Source organism: Mixophyes fleayi, chromosome 1 (assembly GCF_038048845.1).
Source record: "Mixophyes fleayi isolate aMixFle1 chromosome 1, aMixFle1.hap1, whole genome shotgun sequence".
NCBI lineage: Eukaryota > Metazoa > Chordata > Amphibia > Anura > Limnodynastidae > Mixophyes > Mixophyes fleayi.
In genome coordinates, this window is record NC_134402.1 from 197,105,904 (window position 1) to 197,127,532 (window position 21,629).

The 21,629-nt window shown below is 40.5% G+C and overlaps 1 protein-coding gene across 1 annotated transcript in view; it reads right to left on the reverse strand.

Moving 5' to 3' along the window:
• POLR2B (RNA polymerase II subunit B) overlaps positions 1 to 21,629 on the reverse strand; it is a 76,927-nt gene that overhangs the window by 36,059 nt on the left and 19,239 nt on the right. Inside the window, exons 4-10 of the mRNA XM_075204735.1 lie at positions 20,785 to 21,004; positions 19,606 to 19,764; positions 17,709 to 17,873; positions 7,599 to 7,795; positions 6,071 to 6,190; positions 5,713 to 5,899; positions 4,751 to 4,894 (exon numbers count right to left, since the gene is read on the reverse strand). Coding sequence (XP_075060836.1) covers positions 4,751 to 4,894; positions 5,713 to 5,899; positions 6,071 to 6,190; positions 7,599 to 7,795; positions 17,709 to 17,873; positions 19,606 to 19,764; positions 20,785 to 21,004 — 1,192 coding nt within the window. The remainder of the gene's footprint in view (positions 1 to 4,750; positions 4,895 to 5,712; positions 5,900 to 6,070; positions 6,191 to 7,598; positions 7,796 to 17,708; positions 17,874 to 19,605; positions 19,765 to 20,784; positions 21,005 to 21,629) is intronic.

Here is a 21,629-nt window from a genome sequence, read left to right on the forward strand (position 1 = left end):
CTTACCATTTTATGTGTGACCATTTAATTGGTCTGCTTTTTGGTTGCCTTCGAGAAACAGTGTGACGAACATTCTACTTAAACACCTTGCTGAAATTAATGTGGTTGGTGCCTATTGTGAGTTCTACTTTCAGGACTGGAGAAATATTAGCAGTTTCCGCATATTTAGTTGGACTGAATATCACAGTTGAGATCAGAATGTTACTGAACAAACTCATTGACTGCAATTTGATCATTTTTAATTTATGACCTACAGGAAGTTGTTTATGTGTTGCTCCAACCAATGGTAGAATTATGACATTGAGAGAACATTATTTAAGGAAACTCAATATAATTTCTAGATGTTTAAGGTTTATTAATAAATTTATTCAGTTTATTGTATTCATCTGCATTGGCGATCGATTTTTAAACTGCTTTCAGTGCTTACCTTTTTTTTGTTTTTCTGCACAAGAGAGGGAAGAGTGAGACATGGTTGGGCGCCTAATGTACTAAGACAGGATGACGGATAACTGGTCAGAGCAGGAATGACAATATCCTGATGAATGTGTAACAGAGACGCCACTTTAGGAAGGAAGATGTGGTCCGAAGAACCACCCTATCCTCATAAAAAACAAGAGGAGGAGACTTGCAGGACAAAGCTGCTAGCTCTGAGACTCTTCTAGCCATATAAATGTTCAAAAGGAAGACAGTCTTACGTACGAGGAATTTAAAATCTAAATAGTCCAAAGATTCAAAAAGGGGAATGCTGCAAAGCATTCAACACCAGGTTTGAATCCCAAGGAACCACTGGAAGAACATTTGGAGGCTGTACATGAAGCACCCACTGCAAGAACGTCAATCCACTGCAAGCACATCAGATCAAAAAGAACCTTCTTTGAAAAAAGACAGAGCAGACACCCGAACTTTGATAGAGCCACCACAACGAACAAAACGCCTTCTCTCCTCACGTTCAAGAACCTCGGAGGCATGGCTACTAGAGGTAACAGGTCAACCAATTGGAACAGCTAGGGAACGGACATGGTGTTTTTTGTTCCAGGGCAACTGATCCTTGGGCAGTAGAGTTCGAACTTGTGGTACAACTGAGACACTATCATGGTTGACCCCATCTGTGCACTAATTCACGAAACACTGCCAGATGAAGAGACCATTCTCCAGGGTGAAGAGTCTACATGCTTAAAGTCATGTCCCTCATGGCTAGAGCACTCCTGGTGCCACCTTGGTGACTGAGGTATGCCAACTCAGTGGCATTGTCAGAGTTCTTAACCGCCCTACAGCAAATGTTCTGACTAGAGCACGAAACACTGACCGCAGTTCCAACACACTGATAGGAAGCAGGGATATCTTCAGAGTCCAAAGACCTTAAAGTGGGCATGAAGACATACATCTCTCCAACCCTGAAGGCTGACATCCATTGTTACTAAAGCGTCAAATCTAATCCCAGATCAAGAATGGACAACTCCTGCAGAGATTTTTCTTTTGCAGCCACCAAAAGAACAACGGATACACCATGGGGGAAAGACTAAAAACACCTGACTGGAAAGGTTCACATGAGATCTGTTCCACTATGAGGGGAGTTCTAGCTGAAACTCCCTGGCGTGAAACTGAGCAAACAGGATCACTTAGAAAATCTATTCTATCTTGCCCAGAATAAGTCTGGGACCCCAGAGTGAGCAGAGCTGTTGTCTTACTCACCCCTCTGGGTCTTGAGTTCGGTCCCTGCACCTGAAAGGGAAAGTAAAATAAAAACATGAAACAAGCTATAACTTAACTTAAACTGAGGAAGCTACAGGAGTGAAGGGGCATAGTAGGGGAGGAGAGTGAAGATCAAACAAGTTGATAAGTGCCAAGACTCCTAGACCCACTACTATACCACAATGTCTCGCAGTGTCCCCCAATGGTAGGAAAGAGAAAATGGAGATCTTCTGCAAGCCTTGAATCTAGCCCGTGGCAAGAACACCAGCTGTTTGCAGGTGTCTAAGAGAAGGCTCAAAAAGATCATCCATTGGGAGTGTGTCAATTTGGACTTCTTGAAGATGATCGTCCAGGTAAGGGATGACCATTATCCCCTTGTACTGCAATAGCAGAGCCATGACCTTGGTGAAGACCCATGTGGGGTAATGATCCGGATGAACAGCAAACTTAAGGGACTGATTTCCCATCTGAGAGGGCCAAGTAAATAGGCATCCCTGATGTCTATAGACACCATGAACTTGCCCTGTTCCATGAGGTGAATTACCATCTTGAAGAACTCCATCTTGAATTTGGGCACTCGCAGCTGGGTGTTCAAAGATTTGAGTTTCAGGATTGGCCTGAATGAACAGTCAAGAAATTCATTATTAAGGATGAAAGACATCTGTTCAACCGTTGACAGAAGACAGCAATTTTTTATTATGTGTAGTTGTATAGCGCTGCCATATAATGGATGGCATATGGATATCAATTACCCAGGAGAAAGGGGTATTTATTGCATTTCAACTAACCCAACCAGGACTCTTCTACCACTCATAGGACCACAAAGCACTCAAACATCCACCTTTGGTTTGAGGTGGGGTATTTAATCCTATAACTCTCAAATTCTAATTTAATATCTGTTTGCTGTTGAGCTCCAAGACTGGGTAAATCATTCACAAAACCTATTGGTTTTATGCAAATACTTTTGCAGCTGCAATCTATATATTGTCACAAGCTAGTTCACAGCCTATTGTCTGTTTTTTGATGAATTTGGAGCCAAACATCCTTCATCACTACTCTGGTGCATCACAGTAGAACTTACTTTCTTTTGAATGAATTCATACCCTAGTTTCTAAAATAAATAACTGAAATGTTATTAAAAGATTTTCTTCTATTTTAAGAAATCACAAAACCATATTAGATTATTCGAACACACTCGACACGCAGACATGTTCCTTACATTTTTCATCTGACAGCAGTGGTTACATATACTTCTGGATTCATACAGGCTCTGATTTTTTGACTAGACTAACACAATTTTTTTTACACGCACACTGATTTTCTGTCCTTCCTAAATGTACTAGGAGTAGAGTTGTGGAACACAAGAAAATGAATGTGTACTTAAACATCCCATATAAAAGTTTTTATTTAGCAATCTTGTCCCATGCACTTGAAAAAAATAAAATAAATAAAATTATATATATATATATATATATATATATATATATATATATATATATATATATATATATATATATATATATATATATATATATATATATATATATATATATATATATATATATATTTTATTTATTTTATTTTAATTAGGGGTGCTGTGCACCGCTGTATATCATTGCAAATCTACTGATTTTTCTGATACTGTGTATTTGAAATGTACTGATGTCTGAGGTATTTAGTTCTAATGCAGTAGGCATTTGAGGAAATCTGTTTTGTAGCTTCGAGAGGAGATCCTTATTAAGGCTAATTAGCTATTTTTAATGTGAAGTGACAAATCCTTGTTTTAGCCTGAAAACATTGCATCGTTACCTTCCTTTTCTGTGTAGTTTTCACCCTGCATCTTAGAACCTGCCTCAATAATGCAACCAGCAAGTTTTAGGAAAAAACAGATTAGTGTACATTTTTGTTAACTTTGCATTAAATACAAGTTTGGAGAACATATTGCATCCTAATACTAAATATCTGATGTAATATCTCAGTAGTTGTGGACCCATCTAGGATTAGAGGGTGGGGTTACACCCTGATAACATGCATCTCAGTATGTGTATAAAAAGAGCACTGCTTGACCATGTAGTAGCAGTATTCCATCTGCACCTTTCTGGAGATCCATAGTACCACAAACTAGTGTAAACTGTCCTTAATAGGACTAAATGAGCTAATAAGACATCACTGCTTCAAGATCCTGCATTGACAACTACTTACCTGTGCTGTAATTCCTGTGACCTACAGATTAGACCAATGTAATCCATTATCCGGCTGTTCTGAGGTTGGAACCCTGCACCCAGTAACACCGCTCTGCCTGATACCTGCAGCTCTGGCCAGTGTCCTAGGCCAGTGTCCTAGGCCAGGGAGAACCATCCACAGCAACCCTGATCTGAAGGCAAGAAGTCAGGTGTACCCACAGCAAGGGAGTACGCTAGCAGCTAGAGTTACCCAGAAGGAAGCTGACCTAGGTGCCGGCGAAAGAGCCTAGTGGTGGCAGCAGGCCCCTCCTACTGCGGTTAGAGGGGCGCGATTTGGGATAAAGAAAGGGGACAGTGGCAAAGAAAGGGGACAGTGGCAAGGCAAGTCCAGCCAGTCAACAGCAATTATGGACAAGGTGGCATAGGAGGTCCATCCTGTCACATATACATAATATATATCTCTTTAGCTCTACCTATATACACACACCAACTAAGAACAGTTTAAGATGCACATGCATGGGCTAATACTGCCACTATGCGCATGCAATGACTGGACCAGTGACAAATTGGCCAACATCAGGGCATTAAGGCCTTCGATCTGGGACACTTCAAGCATGACTAGACCACATAGGACAATAGCGTTCATCTTCATTACTCCATAATGAAGTTATCAATAGGATTACTGTGTAATTAGTGAGCCACATGTGCTGAGATAAGGTAGAGAAAAGGTACTTTTTTCAATATCAGCTGCAATATCATAGCGTGTGGCCAGCTGTATATTCAAACACAAAGGCCATTATTAAAATCCTTTTTTGTGAAGAATTCTAACAGTTTTCAAACAGATTTTTTTTTTAAAAAAACTGTTCCATATCTTACCTCAGGAGTTTCAGCTGGGCACACCATCCCCCACAGTGTGTTATGTAACTGCCTAGGTTTGGCAAGTTTACCATCTCTGCCAATAGGTGAATTCAACCTCCTTAAATGTGAAAGGGTTGATGCAAACGTCAGCCGGTTCAACACCTACAAAACAACATGGTAGTTACACAAATTATAATTCCATTAAAGCAGTAAGAGAAGAGAGTTTTATCCCCCCTTCATTACAAGGTAAGCAAGAAAGGAAGTTCAGACTGCTGTATTTAAGCAATGAAAATGTTACACTACTGTATTGATAGAAAGGATACAAACAGAACCATGCAATGATTTACCATAACCTCTTTTTTTTTTAAATAAAAAAAAGGAACAGCTTTTACAAATATAGGTCATTCAAATAAAATTTAGTTACTATATATATTTTCCTTTAAAATATAGGAATATACACCTGTCAAAATTACATATAACAATGTGCTGTAACAAAATGCAGCAGGCGCTAGGCATTTCCTTCCTATCCCTAAATGCTCTGTCATTTTTGGTCCTTTCTAGACCTAAGAATGTCCCAAGTGACACCATACAACCACTCTAATGTCACAAATGTCTTGCCATTAAGCAACACCAGCAAGCTACTGTATTGAGAGAAAAATCACACCTCAATAAGACTGACGGGAGGCAGCAAATTAATTATAGGGAAAATAAAACAATTATTGGCAACTGTACAGAATGGTGTGCTCTGCAAGATTAAATAGCACCATCACACAAAATAAAGTCTTCCAGCAAAATATTGACGTCACACACTAGTATTGTGAAAGGATTATCACACCTCTATTGACAAGAGCGCTCTGGGAGCAATATGGGTCACGTATGTAAGGGGAAATAGGACCCATATTTGTCTTTTGGATGTAATCTACTTATGTCCATTCTGTCACTTAAGAACATTTATACAAAAATATATATGACAGACTTACCTGAGATACACCAGCTCTAGCTTGATGGGCTTTCTTTTGGTCACCCCAGTTTCCAGTAGCCAATGAGTATTTTAAACCATCTGAAATTATTCGAGTCTTAATTGCCAGCTCTAGATTAAAATCTTTTCCACGGTCAATGAATTTCTGTGCATATATTCTTACTTCCTTCAATAAGTTTTTAAACATTCTAAGTAAAAAAAATAAGTAAAATTAAAAATAAATAAAAAACAAAAAAAAAAAATGGGGTCATATCACAAAAAGGTATAGAAAAAACAAGAAAACATTGTTCAAAATAAGAGTGCTTGCTACACAAGCCAAACCGGGGGTGGGGGAGAGAAGAAGGGAAAAAAAAAATTACCCCCTAAAGAGAAATGCAAGCAGTGGTCCCGCAAGATCCAGTCTTTTGTTTCCATAGTGATCTCTGTCATCAAGCTCTCTTCTTCCGAGAGCTGAAAGAAGCAGCCTGTGAACCATGTACCTTAAGCACAGGGAGAGAACAATTTTTTTTTTTTTAAAAAAAGAAAACCATAAATTTACACATCAATTTCTACATACACTGGGCCTAATTTAAATTTGGGATTATTTGTGCTCTGAACGTGAGCAGGAAAACGTATATGCAAAAACAAAACAAAGAAACAAGCAGTAAATTCTAATGCCACATTAACAAACTGTTTATTCCCATATACACAAGAGAAGAGGATTTTTGTACACTCTATAAAATCCATTCTCTGAATCTATTTGGTGGGCACTGTTTAACCATGAGGTACAGATGGAGCTGAGTTGGGAGTACGGCACCAACATTCTGCACTAAAACGTTCCAACCCATGAGTCCAAAGACCTGATGGACTGGTCCCTGCAAGAGACGGGCCCCCACAGATCTTCATGGATGGTGAGGAAACCATTCATGAAGACTTTCAGTAGGCTTGGAACCAGGACGCCTGCCCGGCCAAGCCTGATTACCCCTCGAGGGGCAAAGGACCGGCCCCTCGCAGAAGTTCCTTTCGCTTTCCCAGAGAAAAATAAAAAGGGACCGGAATCTCTGGCTTTTCCGTCCCCTCAAAAGGTAATGCTTCCAGAGTCCTTTTGGAATCTGCATCTGCTTCCCATGATCTAAGCTAGCGTCTGGATGCTACAACTAGGGCAGAGGTCCTGGAGACACAGACTGGCTTTAAAGGGCAGCTCCTTCTAAATACTCAGACACTTCCTTCATATGGTGTACAAAGGACAACTATTCTGATCTTGGCATACCAGATTGCATGTCCTCACTGATCTGCTCAGCCCACTTTCCTACCTCTTTGAAGACCCAAACAGTTGCTAAAATAGGTCTGCGTGTCGTGCCTATTGCAACAAAGATATATTTCAAAATTCACTCATATTTCTTGCCCTGTGCTGCCCTTTAAGGAAGCAGCATTCAGAATTGTGGTAGAGTTTGCAAGACATGCTTTGTCAGTCCCCCGATGAATTGAGCTGCACTGCACAATAGCCAAGACTGGCTAACAAAGATTAATTTAATTCTCATAAAGGTACAGTAATTTAGTTGTTTTATTACAATAATAGAACACACCAACAGCATGCAAAGCATGGGGTCAACACAAAACCATTATTCAGCTATAACTTATTTCAGCAAATGTAAATGGTCAGTCTGTAGGAATGTTTCCGGACTGGTGTAAGTTAGAGGAAGGCACAACTATTTTGACTGCTTTATATTTTACAACAATTGTCACTGTACACCATTTTAGAGGAAAATACAGTCACTGTGATAACATTAAAGTTTCACATACACAGTGGGATATTTTTATTCATATTGTATGTGATGGCATTTGTTTTGCTATAAGCCAGTAAAGTATTCGGATAAACCAAAAACATCTCAATATTTACAAACCAACCCCAAAAAGTAGGCTTTCTTGGTCTCACAAAAGTCACTGACACCAACATGCGGAAGCATTTCTTTTTGAAGAACTTCTTTTGCATATTTTATCCTTTTTTCTTTTGTGACACCAGGTTTTGCACCTCTGGAACCAATGAAGTTCAGGGCAACATTCTGTTCCTGGATAACAAAGGCTTCATCAAGGGAAGGTTTAACCTGGAAAAACACAATAATAATTTTAATACTTTTGCTGGAACATGCACTTAGTTTTATTCTGTGAAAACTTAATATCTTCTATACCTCTCCACCAATGGCTAATCAGTCTTTTTTTTGTTTTTACCAACAAAGCCTTATAATATATGATTGAAAGAATTAATCAAACAAGAACAACAATTATCAAATGGAACATCACAATATCAAAGAGCGCATAAAAAGGGGTGGGAACGATTTGTCCCCCCAAATGGAATCAGAGAAAAGAGGATTTATTTTCAGAAGTACCACTGCACTAGGTATCGCTAACAGTTTGATAATATCTATAAATTCTAAGATTGAAAATTATATCTTTACTGGTGGGTGCACTCCTACACCATCATTAATGTAGAAGCAAAAAGGAGAGGGATAGGGAAGAATTGTGTAATTGGAGGCACTCAGCTATCAGAATTGTTAAAATATCTATGGCTTTATTGATATACATTAAAATAATCCCTCCTAGTTCAAATAGCGAAATATTAAACTAATTGTGACTATAATTGTGAGTTAAAATAGCAAAATTTGCTATGCCCTGCTACTTTATACCAAAATATAAATTGTCAATGTATGATATTATTAGTCACTCTCTTATTGAAAATGTTTTAATATCTTGAGGTAACATTCATTAATAAAGATATATGTGGTGTGAATTAATTGATGCGGTGACGGTTGTTCAGTAAGGACCTCTACGTTGCTTCAATTCAATCTGAAACAATTAATTTATAGGTGACACAGTGTATTGTCACATTGGTCTTATAAAGTGGTTACTTAATCACTGTTCATACCACTGATGTAATGAGGACTACATATAGATTTAAAACATGCCCGTTATTATTGACCTCTCAAGTACAAATACATACTATCTTGTAAAGCCCAGTAAGGGTTAAACGTTCGTATGTTCAGACCCAGCTGTTAATCCACAAGCTTAGACACGTTCTATTCATATATGGTAATGTACCAGAGACTAAGCAGACTACAGAGTAAGCATTTGCTCTCTAATCTAGCAATATATGCTGGTAATGCTGATAATGTATTGTTCCATTTTTCATTTAGTAGATTAGTTTTGTTGTTATAGGTCAGGCATCTATATGTTAAGTGACTGTCCTTCTAAATTCCAGTCATATCGTTTAGCCGTCACACGCATACACACACACACACATCTACTGATATCTATCACCCATATAGGGTTGATGTATCCTGAAGATTACCAAGTTTGAACAAATATAACAAAGATTGAATGGGAGCAGTAGCAGGGTAAATGCCAACGCGCGTTTCGCTACATGCTTTTTCAAGGCTTTATAAGACCAATGTGACAATACACTGTGTCACCTATAAATTAATTGTTTCAGATTGAATTGAAGCAACGTAGAGGTAATTCACACCACATATATCTTTATTAATGAATGTTACCTCAAGATATTAAAACATTTTCAATAAGAGAGTGACTAATAATATCATACATTGACAATTTATATATGTTGGTTTAAAGTAGCAGGGCATAGCAAATTTTGCTATTTTAACTCACAATTATTTTAATATTTCGCTAAAAGAGGATTTATGTACTCACGTTAAATCCGTTTCTCTGATTCCGTCTGGGGGACACTGCTTACCATGGGTTGTGGAGGGAGCTTGGGGAGTTGGCACCTAACTAGTTAACTTTAGTACTGCCGACAGACCCCCTCCCCTTTACAATCCCCCTGTCCCCTCTTGTTCAGTTAATTAAAAAGCCCAAGGAGTAAAGGGCAGTCAAACAAGAGCACACAGAAGAAAAGCAGAAGGGAGGGATCGCAGTGTCCCCCAGACGGAATCAGAGAAACGGATTTAACGTGAGTACATAAATCCTCTTTTCTCTTTCATCCAGTCTGGGGGACACTGCTTACCATGGGGACGTTCTAAAGCAGCCCCCTAAGGGTGGGAACTACTCTGATAGCCCCGCTCGTAAAGCACTATGAGCGAAATTTGCATCAGTGGATGCAAATACATTAAACTGGTAGAATTTTGTAAATGTATGGACAGAAGACCAGGTGGCTGCCCTGCAAAAGCCCCATTTCTTGCTGCCCACGACGCCCCTACGGATCTGGAGGAATGAGCGGTTAGTCTCTCCGGCACAGGACGGTTAGCCTTTATGTAAGCCTGTTTAATGGTTGCCGCAATCCATCTTGCAATGGACTGTTTAGAGGCTGGCCAGCCTCTCTTATTGGCATCATAAAGAACAAATAGAGAATCGGTACGTCTAATCAGAGACGTTCTTTTGACATAAATGCGTAGAGCCCTAACCACATCTACCTTTTTCCATAGATTGCTGATCCGAATGGGAAGTAGATGAAAAGACCGGAACTACAATTTCCTGGTTCAGATGAAAAGCCAACACTACCTTAGGAACGAAGGAAGGAAGGGTTCTCAACACCGCTCTGTCGTCGTGGAAAACCAAATATGGTTCCCGACAAGACAGAGCTCCTAGTTCCGATACCCTACGCGCAGATGCAATAGCCAAAAGAAAGAGAACCTTCCAGGTCAACCACTTCAAATCTGCGCCAATTAAAGGTTCAAAGGGAGGTCCTTTAAGCATATCCAGCACCAGGTTAAGATCCCATGGTGCTGTAGGCGGAACATAGGGAGGTTGAATATGCAGGACTCCCTGAAGGAAATAAGAGAGATAAGTGATGCCCTAAGCCAGTTTCCGAGGAAGATTTGATGAGCAGGTCGTCCAAATAAGGTACTACCTGAACTCCCTGAAGGTGAAGACATGCTGCATAACTGACATGATCTTCGTAAAAACCCTCGGCGTTGTGGAGAGGCCGAATGGGAGGGCCCGAAACTGATAGTGGGAGGATCCCACTGTGAATCTCAGGAGGGATTGATGGTGGATCCAAATGGGAACGTGGAGGTAAGCGTCCTTTATATCTATGGACGCCAAAAACTGATTCTCCTCTAAGCAGTTTATCACTGACCTCAGGGATTCCATCCGAAACTTGTCCACCCTTAAGTGCACATTGAGGCCTTTTAAGTTTAAGATGGGCCGAAAGGAGCCGTCCGGCTTCTTGACCAGAAACAGGTTTGAATAGAAGCCCTGTCCTTTATGGTAGTTTGGGACCCTGCTGATAACTCTCTGAGAAAGAAGAGAGGCGACACAATCCTGTATTGCCTGGCGTCGTGATGGATAACGGGGTCAAGAAGAAACGATGTGGAGCTGTGCCCAGTAGGTCTATCCTGTACCCCTCTGATATAATGCCCCGAATCCAAGGATCTGGAGAGGACGCTGTCCATTGTTCTAGGAACAAAGACAGAAGTCCCCCCACAGGCACCCCCTCCAAAGGAACAGGGTGGACGTCAGGATGCAGGCTTCTCCTGGGTCTTGGGAGTATGACGTTTAACTGCAAACGAGGATCTCCCCCTGGCAGAAGAGCCTCGATAATTGGGATGCCTGCCTCTAAAGGACTGACCCCTAGGTAAGGAAGTCCCCCGAAAGGGCTGGCGAAAGGAGCTGACCTGAGGGTTACGGCTCCTACTAGGGAATACCGGCAAGGAATTGTTTTTGCCCCCCGTTGCCTGTGAGATCAGGGTATCCAATTCCAGGCCGAACAAACCTGCAGCAGAAAAAGAAATGATTTCCACTGACTTTTTTGATTCCGCATCCCCTTCCCAGGATTTCAGCCATAACGTCCTTCTTGCAGAAATAGATGCAGCCTGGATAGAAGATGAAACAGCTGCAGTATTCTGGGCCGCCTCATAAAGGTACCCCGATGCCTTCTTTAAATGCAAAGCCAGGGGAAGTCAGAGTCCTGTAAGGCCTCTGCTAACTGGTCTGCCCATGTTTCCATGGCTTTAGCCACCCAAGCTGAAGCAAATGTGGGTCTACAGGAAGAACCCGCAGCTGTAAATATAGATTTCAGCTGAGATTCTACCCTACGATCATTGGCATCCTGCAGAGATGCTAAACCTGTTGGGAGTAAGGTGTGTTTGGCCAATCGGGCAATTGGAATATCGACCATTGGAATAGTCTCCCAGCGTGCCACATCTTCCTCCTGTAACGGATACAGGGAGGAGAATCTTTTAGGTACAGAGAACCTTTTATCAGGCTGTTTCCCGGCTCCTTCAGCAATATCCTTAAGCGCTAGAGGGTAGAAAACGGCTAGTCTTTCTTTTGGCCTTCTTAAAGAGACTTTTGTCTCTAGGAATAGGCTCTTCCGGTTCTGGGAGGTCCAAAGCTTGTCTTACTGCTAAAACCAAATCATTAATAAATTGGCTTTTAGTGCTTTCTTCCTGTTCCAAAGGTTGAACCTGGTCAGGATCAGAATTAATTTCCCCTTCTTCCTCTGAAAACTCCTCAGAGTCTGAAAGGACCATAAGGGGATTATCCGACCTAGGACGCTTTCTTTTAGAAGGTGGGATGGTAGGGGATTCAAGTAACTGGTTCAGCCTATCCAAACCCCTTCTAAATGCTGTGGACCATGGCGGTTCTGTGGGAAAAGAGGCCTGGTCCGTCTGTAAAGAGGAAGGCCCTGGCATAGAGGCTCCAATAGAACCTGTGGCAGTAGGGAGGCCCAGCTGTGTACTAGGATTATTGGCCACCGAGGTTACAACACTAGACCACAGCTGATTGGATTGGCAAACCATCTGAGCTAAAGAGGAAACCGACTGTGATAGGTAGGCCACCCAGGCGGGTTCCTCAGTCGGTGGGGCTGACACTTGCTGGGTTTGGGCAGATGGGACCTTTGCTTCGCAGGCAGAGCATAGCGCCAACGGGTCCTTCTGGCCATTAGGTAATTTAACATGACATTTAGAACATGTAAAATATTTTGCAATAGGGCCCTTTCCCTTATCTGACATTTCTTAATAAAGGAAGGCACACCAAACACACAGGCTAAAATTGTTAAATTTAGCCAAGTAGAGAGAGAGAGCGAGAGAGATATAATGTGTGGAGAGAGAGAAGTGAATTACAAGTAATCAACCAATCTAGACATAAAAGCTGTACTTGTAAAAATTTTAAACACAAAAAAACATAAGCAAGTAGGAGACTATAAAATAACCCCCTACTAGCCCACTTATACACAACAGTACAGAATATGTGTTTAAATAAATCAATACTTAGCCCAAATGCCAAATAGGGGAGAAGTCCAGCAGCAGTATCCTGGTGTCTGCTCCCTCAGCTCTTAACTCTCTCTTCCCGGGCTTCTCCTTGGCGCCAGAAGACTGGGACAGACCATCTCTCTCGGAAAGGAGGGGGGTGAGCTCTATGTCTTAGCTCCCCCCCTCTTCAGTAATGCTGTCCCTGCAGTTCCAAATCCGGGAAAAAAAACGGGGTTAATGTGGCAGAGTAATGGAGACCTCCAGGGGAGGTCTCCGCAGCGGAAGATACCAGATGCCCCCTCCTATGCATGAGGGGGGATCCTGGTATAGCCCCCTTCCTCTTCTCCTTAATAGCGCTATGATCCGGATCCAAGATGGCCACCGCTGTAATCGATATCCGGCGCTCTATGCCTGCAGTGGCAGCGCCGGTTATCGGGGAGGCTCCAGGAGTGACAGCGGTCCGGTGAGACTGCTTGTCACTCCAAATTCAGGCACCCATTCTGTTTATCCCTGTCAGTGAGAGCCGCTGGCTCTCATCTGATCAGGGGAGTGCCTGCCGCTGTTCTGCTGTGTGTGTTCTCTATAGCAGAACACACACCAGCGCTGCCACCTGTAAAAAAAAATAATTGAAAATTTTCAAAGAAAATAACTGAAATAAAAGAAAAATTACTAGCAGTACATTAACGCTGCCCAACTCACAGGCACCTAAAAAAACTGAACAAGAGGGGGCAGGGGGATTGTAGAGGGGAGGGGTCTGTCGGCAGTACTAAAGTTAACTAGTTAGGTGCCAACTCCCCAAGCTCCCTCCACAACCCATGGTAAGCAGTGTCCCCCAGACTGGATGAAAGAGAAATGGATTTTAACAGAAGTATAAAAATCATCTTCTTTCTTTCTTCCACTGCCCTAGGAGAGAATAAGCTCAGACAGCTGTGTACAAAACTTTCCGCTCAAAGCTAGCTTCTTTGGATACAAATATATTGAACCAGTAGAAGTTTGTAAAAGTATGTAGAGCACCATGTTGCTGCCTGACAACTGCTCAACCGAAGCTCCATGCCGTGTAGAAAGCACTCACCAATCTGGTACGGTGGGCTGTGATGTTTTTAGGAACTGGTTTTTCCACATAGAATATAAGCCTGTTGGATAATAACTTTAATCCATTCAATGGCAACTGTTTTGTTGCTGGCAAGCCTCTTCTATGTACGCAAGAGACCCAAAAGGCTATCCATTTTGCATGATAATGACATTCTATTGACACAAATCCTAAAGTTCTGACCATATCCAACAGATGTAGTGAGCCTTCACCTCCTGATGCCAAATCTTGTTCTAGGGCAGGGACAAAAATGTCTTTGTTTAAAGGAAAATTTTGACACTACCTTGACCCCGAATGAAGGCTTGGTGTGCAGGACAACTCATCCTGAAAACCAACAATGGGGATCTGCAAGAAAGAGCAGCCAATTCAGACACCCTTCTTGTCGAAGCAATAGCCAAGTAAGGAATTCGCAAACAAGTGATTCTAAAGACTTGAATGGTGGTTGCTGTAGTGCAAGATGACCTATTTTAATTCCCACAGAGCTACCAGGGGATTTAGGCACTTGAACATGTAGAACCCTTTTTACAGAACTTCGGTCTTCAAAAGAACTATTATTCCTAAGATCTTAAGTATCAAGTTTAAAGGAAGTTTATACTTCTTGACGCTCACACCAGGCTAAGAAATCTTTACACACTAGCATATATTTCCATGGTACCTTCATGACGTCCACTAAGAATGACTTTGGATCCTTTGTTCTCACACAATATGAGGGCTACCTTGAGGTTTAACCATATGGCCATCATATCGACTACCAGCTGATCCCACTTCTCTGTAATCTGGTTGAAAACCTCCTTATAGAGAGAGACAATTCCCTGGGATGAAAGGCATGTGTGTTCAGGAAGCCAGCTTCCCAAATGTTCAGACCTGGGATGAATACTGCAGAGATTACTGGGATATGCCATTTGTTCCCAGCACATAATCTTGACTCTCTCTCTCATCATTAGGGGTTTTTGTTGTGTTCCCCTGTATGCCTCAGCAGTGGCATGCCCCTTAGGAGGAACTTCGCTTATAGTAGAGCAATTAACACCACTATGGGCTCAATATATTTTACCACAGTAGGCAGACATCTGTGGTCACTGTGATCTAGTCTATGAAGAACAACCCTTGTTGGAGGTTTTTTTTTCAACTAAAGAAGGGAAAACAGGTCTGAGGAACGGTGTTCCCCAATGAGGGTTAGCTATTGACTGTATGGTCAGAAAGTGAGAGTGCAGACTGCACCACTTAAAAAGAAAATACCATTTCCCCATAAGCCTTATAAAATGGAGAACAGATATCAACTTGAGTGATAACAGAGTTTTCACCTGTTTCTTAATGGCTTTGGTCTTCCCCACTGATAAAAAAAAAAGACTAAAATCTGGTGTCAAAAAGAAATATCATGTGTTGTCTCAGGACAAGAGTGGACTTGCAACAGTTTATAACCCAGCCATGGAGTTCCAGTGACTCTGCCGTTCTATGGAAATGGGTCAGAAAAACTGATGAATGGCACGCTTTTATGAGAATGTCGTCCAAATATGGTACGACTGGAATGGCTCTTGACCTTAAGAGGGCTGCCATGTCCACTATAATCCTCTTGAATACTTTTGTTAAACAGTAAAAAAAAAATTATTATATATATTTCTTTTAACTCTGGTTTTTAGCGTTGTAGGGTTTTTTTTGTTTGTTATTTGTAATTGGGGAGGAAGCAGCCACCTTTTACAGCTGCTTGACCTTTTTTTTATATTTACATATTAATTTAACATATTCTGGGTGCCATTATTAAAAGCTGCTCTTCTTCCTTCATCGAATACTCTTCTTCATAATCTCACCTCAAGCCACAGATGGCAGATCTTGAGAGATAAGTGTTTAGGGATTTCAGATTCAAGATGGGCCAAACAGACGAGTCTTGTTTCTGTACTAGAAATAGGTTTGATTAATAACCCAAAATCTCAAAATTCTTTCAGGACTGGAACAATCACTTTGGGCAACAGCTGGGACTGGATGGCCAAACTACGGTTTCTGTTTCTCGAAAGGACTGTGGAGAAAACCTCTCTGGTTGGAGGCCCCAACATATAACCTCTCCCTATGATGCCTCTGACCACATGTCCAAAGAAAATCTCATCCATTGGTCCCGAAAGATCAAAAGGCGTGCTCACACCACAGACTTTGCTGGGAGGGGAAGAAGCCAGTAATGCAGTTTGCATTTCAGCAGGCTTTTGGGCCAGATGTTTGCCTGACCAAGATTGTTTACTTCTTTGGTGACAGCCATGAGAGGCAAAAGAATGGGCCCTTGAGATAGGTCCTCTCCTTTTCCTTTAAGTTTGGGAGTATTCACTGGGATGAAAGAGCTCTTACTCCCAGTGGCCCGATAGGTAATCCTGTTCAATACTGGACCACCTAAAAGAAAACTCCACACGAAAGCTAAGGTTTCCAGAGTCCCTTTTAGATTTTGCATTTGTCAACTTTGCCTGATATTTAGAAGAGGTATTGTACATAATGTGCATGAATGCCAGGACCCAAGGTTTCCCAGCAGAACATTGCCCAAAGCACCACACCTACCGCGCTGGCTTGCCTTCATCACATAGTGCATCCTGGTGCCAGCGCTTTTGGCAGTGGACAGGGGTAAGCATAGGCATAGGCACTCTGACCGATCTGCGCCCAAGCAGCCCTATACGGGAGCAAGCTGTTCCAACACCGTTCCATCATAGCCAGTATTAACATTTTCAGCAATCTGCGCTACAGTAGCTCTTCTGTGGGATTGGATCAAAAAGGTTAGCCTTCGCTACCCATACACAATAAGTCTTAGAGGTGCCCATGAACCATGTCGCCAGTTCCCCTGTTGTCCTTCCTTGGCACACTTTTGGTTTACACTAACCACTGCATACTAGGAATACCCCACAAGATATGCCGTTTTGGAGAGGTCTGACCCAGTCGTCTAGCCATCACAATTTGATCCGTGTCAAAGTCACTCAAATTGTTATGCTTGCCCATTTTTCCTGATTCCAACACATTAACTTCAGGAGCTGACTGGTCACTTGCTGCCTAATATATCCCACCCACTGTAACAAGATAATCAATGTTATTCTCTTCACTTGTCAGTGGTTTTATCCATTTACAGTTTTGCAATTCCCTACAATGCCCAATCAGGCTTTCCCACAGCCTTCAAATCTTTAAACACTCTCTGAAAACCCATTTCTTCTTAGATCTTACCTTATTTCCAATGATACAACTTGCACTAATGCACCTACACAACTGTCCCAATCTCTACCCTGAACCACTTAGAATGTAAACGCTCTTATGAGCATGGCCCTCCATACCCTTTTTTATGTTTGAATTTATTCTGTTTACTTTGTATTTCCCTGTATGTATGTCCTGTTTTCCCTACTTTGTGGCACTGTGTAGCCTTACAAATACATGTTACAATAATAACAAAGAGAGAAACAGCGAGAGCGAAATTAGTAAAAAGGTTTAAAAACAGAGTTAACATTTGCATGGCGTTTTAGGTCAGTCTGTATCATGAATCATCTATAAAAATGTGCAAATTATAATTTGTTAAACTATCATAGATAAGTCAACGCATAATAAAGAAATCTTTTATAAAGTTTAAATAAGGATTTTGCCGATGTCTGTTTGAAAAATGCAATGATTATTATACATCAACATTAAATCCAACAGTTGCCATTTCATGGCTGACTTGACATTATAATACACCATTATAGAAAAAAAAAATCAAATCTTAATTACCATTTCCATCATTTCAGGATCTTCAAAGTCATAGATAATATGCTCTAATATGTCTCTATCAGACACAAATCCCAAAGCTCGAAATACAATGATAATGGGCACTTCTTGCTTTATATAAGGCAATGTTGCAACAATGCGTTGGCCGATAGCACTTTTTTTTGCCCCCTGTGAAAACAAAACCAAAGAAAAATGTATGTATGCATGTATGTTTTTACATTTAACATGGGATAAAATGAAAAACAAGTGGACCCTCCACATCCGTAGTGGTTTAAGTAAATAAGTGAATGTACAGAAGTATGCAAGAAAACATTTTTGAATTTAGAACTCAAGTAATTCAATTAAAGTTATTTAAAGACCTCTAGTAAAAATAGTCATTAATGTATTACGTCTACTTATGTATCCATAGATTCTCATGCTAATCAAGCTGTGTACAGACACTATACAACTCTGTCCACATAGAAACATGGCTGGTGTAAGAATGGGGAGAGCTGCATGAATTGTGCTCTATTTCATAGCTCGCTGTCACTATAATGTGCTCTCAAAAATACCACATTTTAAGTATATTAAAGGAACGGAAAAAAGAGCTACATGTCGGTATACAGACCCAACCAATAGTTTCTATAGAGTGGGCCTGATTCATTAAGGAAACTAAAGCAAAACAAATAAATAATGGAGTAACTTTGCACCTTGGCAAAACCATGTTGCATTGGAGGGGAGTTACATTTAAAATGTGATAGCAGATTTATAGTTGGTATAGGGCATGTCCTAGAGCAACTTTACATTTCAGTGTAAACATAAAACTGTCAAGTATTTGTGTGCTATATAAAAACAAAGCCAGTATTTAACTTATGTGCTAAATAAACTAATTTGCACCCCTTGCATTGTAACATGATTTAGTCCAGAAGAAAACTTACTCCTTTTTTGCCTTACTTTCCTTAATGAATCAGGCCCAGTGTGTGCACACTGCTGGATTAATCCTGGTATCATTGGATAAACAAAACAAACAAACAAACCAGTACATTGTTGTTTCCATGTAGCATGTGTTAAAATTACATTAAAAAACAAACAAACAAAAACAAAACAAGTGCATAATATGATTTCAGTTATTTGCTCTCAACTACCACCATTAGTGGTGGTTGGAGAACCATTCTACTTCCCCAGAAATTAATACATTTTTCTAGAGAATCTGTTAAACGCAGGATCATACAGCTTATTAGTTTATTCCAGTCTGCAATGGTAGGAGAGAATGGTGACATTCCTCTGCTTTCTTATCTACTGGGTTTTTGAGGATCCTCAGATCATAAAAAGGTAGGGGAGAAGTCTTTAAAATTTCTGCCACTGGAACATATGCATTTGGACAGTGATCCCAAGTTTTGTCCTATTTCTATTAAACCTCCTATTTGAGGACTTTGTCATGACATTCTTATTCTCTGGATTTTCCCATTACTTTTTAAATTAGCTGTTGCTTTATGTACCAGAAATAACATATAGCAATATGGCCAGTGAGCCAGTAAGAGAGAAGATTAAATCTCAAGAGCATGTGATTGAAACTTTCATTTATCCTAAAGACTTATTGCCACTAATTTTACACATCACACCAACGCTATGTTACCAGAGAGGCCGCCAGTATAGGGAGGATATAGCCATGTGCGCTGCCTCTCAATTAACAACTTGCTCAACTCTTGCTTGCACCAAACAGGGTTGCTTTAATGCATTCATCACTTGCAGGCATTTTCACACCAGTGCCAAATTTAATTTACTATAGACTATGTGGTATAAATCAATCTGTAGTAAACAGAAGCCTGTCCTATCTGTGTTTTTGTATCTCAATTTAATTTTGGAGCACCAAAATTCAGCAGAAGATTTATGAAAACATACAGTCATCAGTTTTCCGTACCTGACCTCCTCTTGCCAGCATGCTGACCCATATAGAACTTGTTGGCCTTGAAGAATTTTCCAAACAAGACCTACACTCTGCAGTGTAAGCATACTTTGAATCTTTCTTTGCAAATACGTATACAGTGTTTGTTGCCATTTTTTCTTGAGCGATTAAGACCTAAATTTGGGAGACAGGAAGTACTTGCCATTATCAAAAGAAACAAGAATAAAAAAAATAATGGATTGCATTTCATATGCTACTGTAAATCACATGGTGTCTGACAAGCAGATGCATAAATATATACAAAGCAGGTGAATGCCAAGGTGTTTTTTTTCCTTAATAAATTGGTAAATGTGGATAGGGGAGTATTGACTTATTTAATAATGGTGTCTGTAATATTCACATTTTTATCATAATTTCAGTGTAACTGAATCAGGTTTTATGAACGCCCTTACTATTTATATTGAGACACTGAGTTGGTAAAGATGCCACTCCAGAGATTGTATATTTACTAAACTGCAGGTTTGAAAAAGTGGAGATGTTGCCTACAGCAACCAAACAGATTCTAGCTGTCATTTTGTAGAATTAACTAAATAAATACCTAAAATCTGATTGGTTGCTATAAGCAACATCTCCACTTTTTCAAACTCGTAGTTTAGCAAATATACTCTCAAGAGTCTTAAGATTCCTCTTTACCATGGTGCCCAAAGACCAGGGGGTCCACCGCCCCCCAACCATCCTCGCACGTGGCTCCACCTCCAAGCTGACCATACTAGGCTAGTTCTACTTTAGCAAGGGTACTCCACCCCTGCTTTAGAGGGACCCAGCCAAAGTTGTCTAGCACCGGCTTATGAAATTTGGGTGGGGGCCATACTGCCGGTTATTATTTATGAACAGAGCTTCTCCCATTAATTTCAATAGCCCATAAAGGGTTTCTACATGTAACGCAGTTTGAAAACTCAATTAAAATGAATAGGAAAAGCTCTGTGCTGTCTACATTCTGGAAGCATTGCGAAACGTGGTTGAAAGCATGCAGCACATACCATGAGTATATTGAATGTTAACTATACCCCAAAAGGCATGCATCAGGCATTGCATATACGAGATTTGCAAATTTAAGTGTAAATGCAATCCAGTGGGTAAAGGCCTAGACAAAATATAAAGATTTAAAATTTACACAATTATCTTAATAATTACCTTTTCAGATCCATTAATAATAAAGTAGCCTCCTGGGTCAAGTGGACATTCATTCAACTCACAAAGATCACGGTCAGTGAGGCCATTCAACAGGCAGTATGTTGAACGTAACATTATTGGTATTTTTCCAATGAATGTTTTCTGGTGCTGAGTTTGAATTTGTTCTTCACCTTCTTTTACCACTGTTTTCGTAATATCGACATAAAGAGGAGCAGAATACCTTAACAAAACATAATTACAAGTTACAATTTGCAGAGAAAAAAAAAAAAAAAAGAACTTATTGCCACTCAGTCTGCACAGTTTGAAAAAAAGTATTTCACACTTTTTGACACATACTTCTTGCCTAAGAGACAGCCATTACTAGTGGGGTGCATGCATCATAAACAGGATGAAATTTGCTTCATTTTTTGCTAGTTCATCCCTCAGCAGAGCAACTTAAATTTTTAAATACCATTGAGAACATAGCCAGCTACCTGTGTGTAAGCACAGGGCTTCCAAAGAGCACTTGTTTGTGGTCTCCTTGACTTCAGAGAAAATGATTCAAGGTTAAACTAAAAAAAAAAAAAAAAACTATGGGTTGAAGGAGAAAGATTTCACTACTGAAGAGGTCCCAAAGTCTTAAAGATGAAAGAAAAGGAATAGCCAAAAGAGATTAACGTTTGCTACGGTTTCCTCCCAATGGCCTACTTTCTACTGGTGAAGTCAATTACATGGCTGCCCTACAACATATGAATCACAACAAATGGAAACTTTATGAACATGAAAAGTGGAAGTATTAGCTTCCAAGTATACCTTTAGATAGGATTGTCAGACGATAATTCTGACCCAGTACGAAGGAGAAGTTC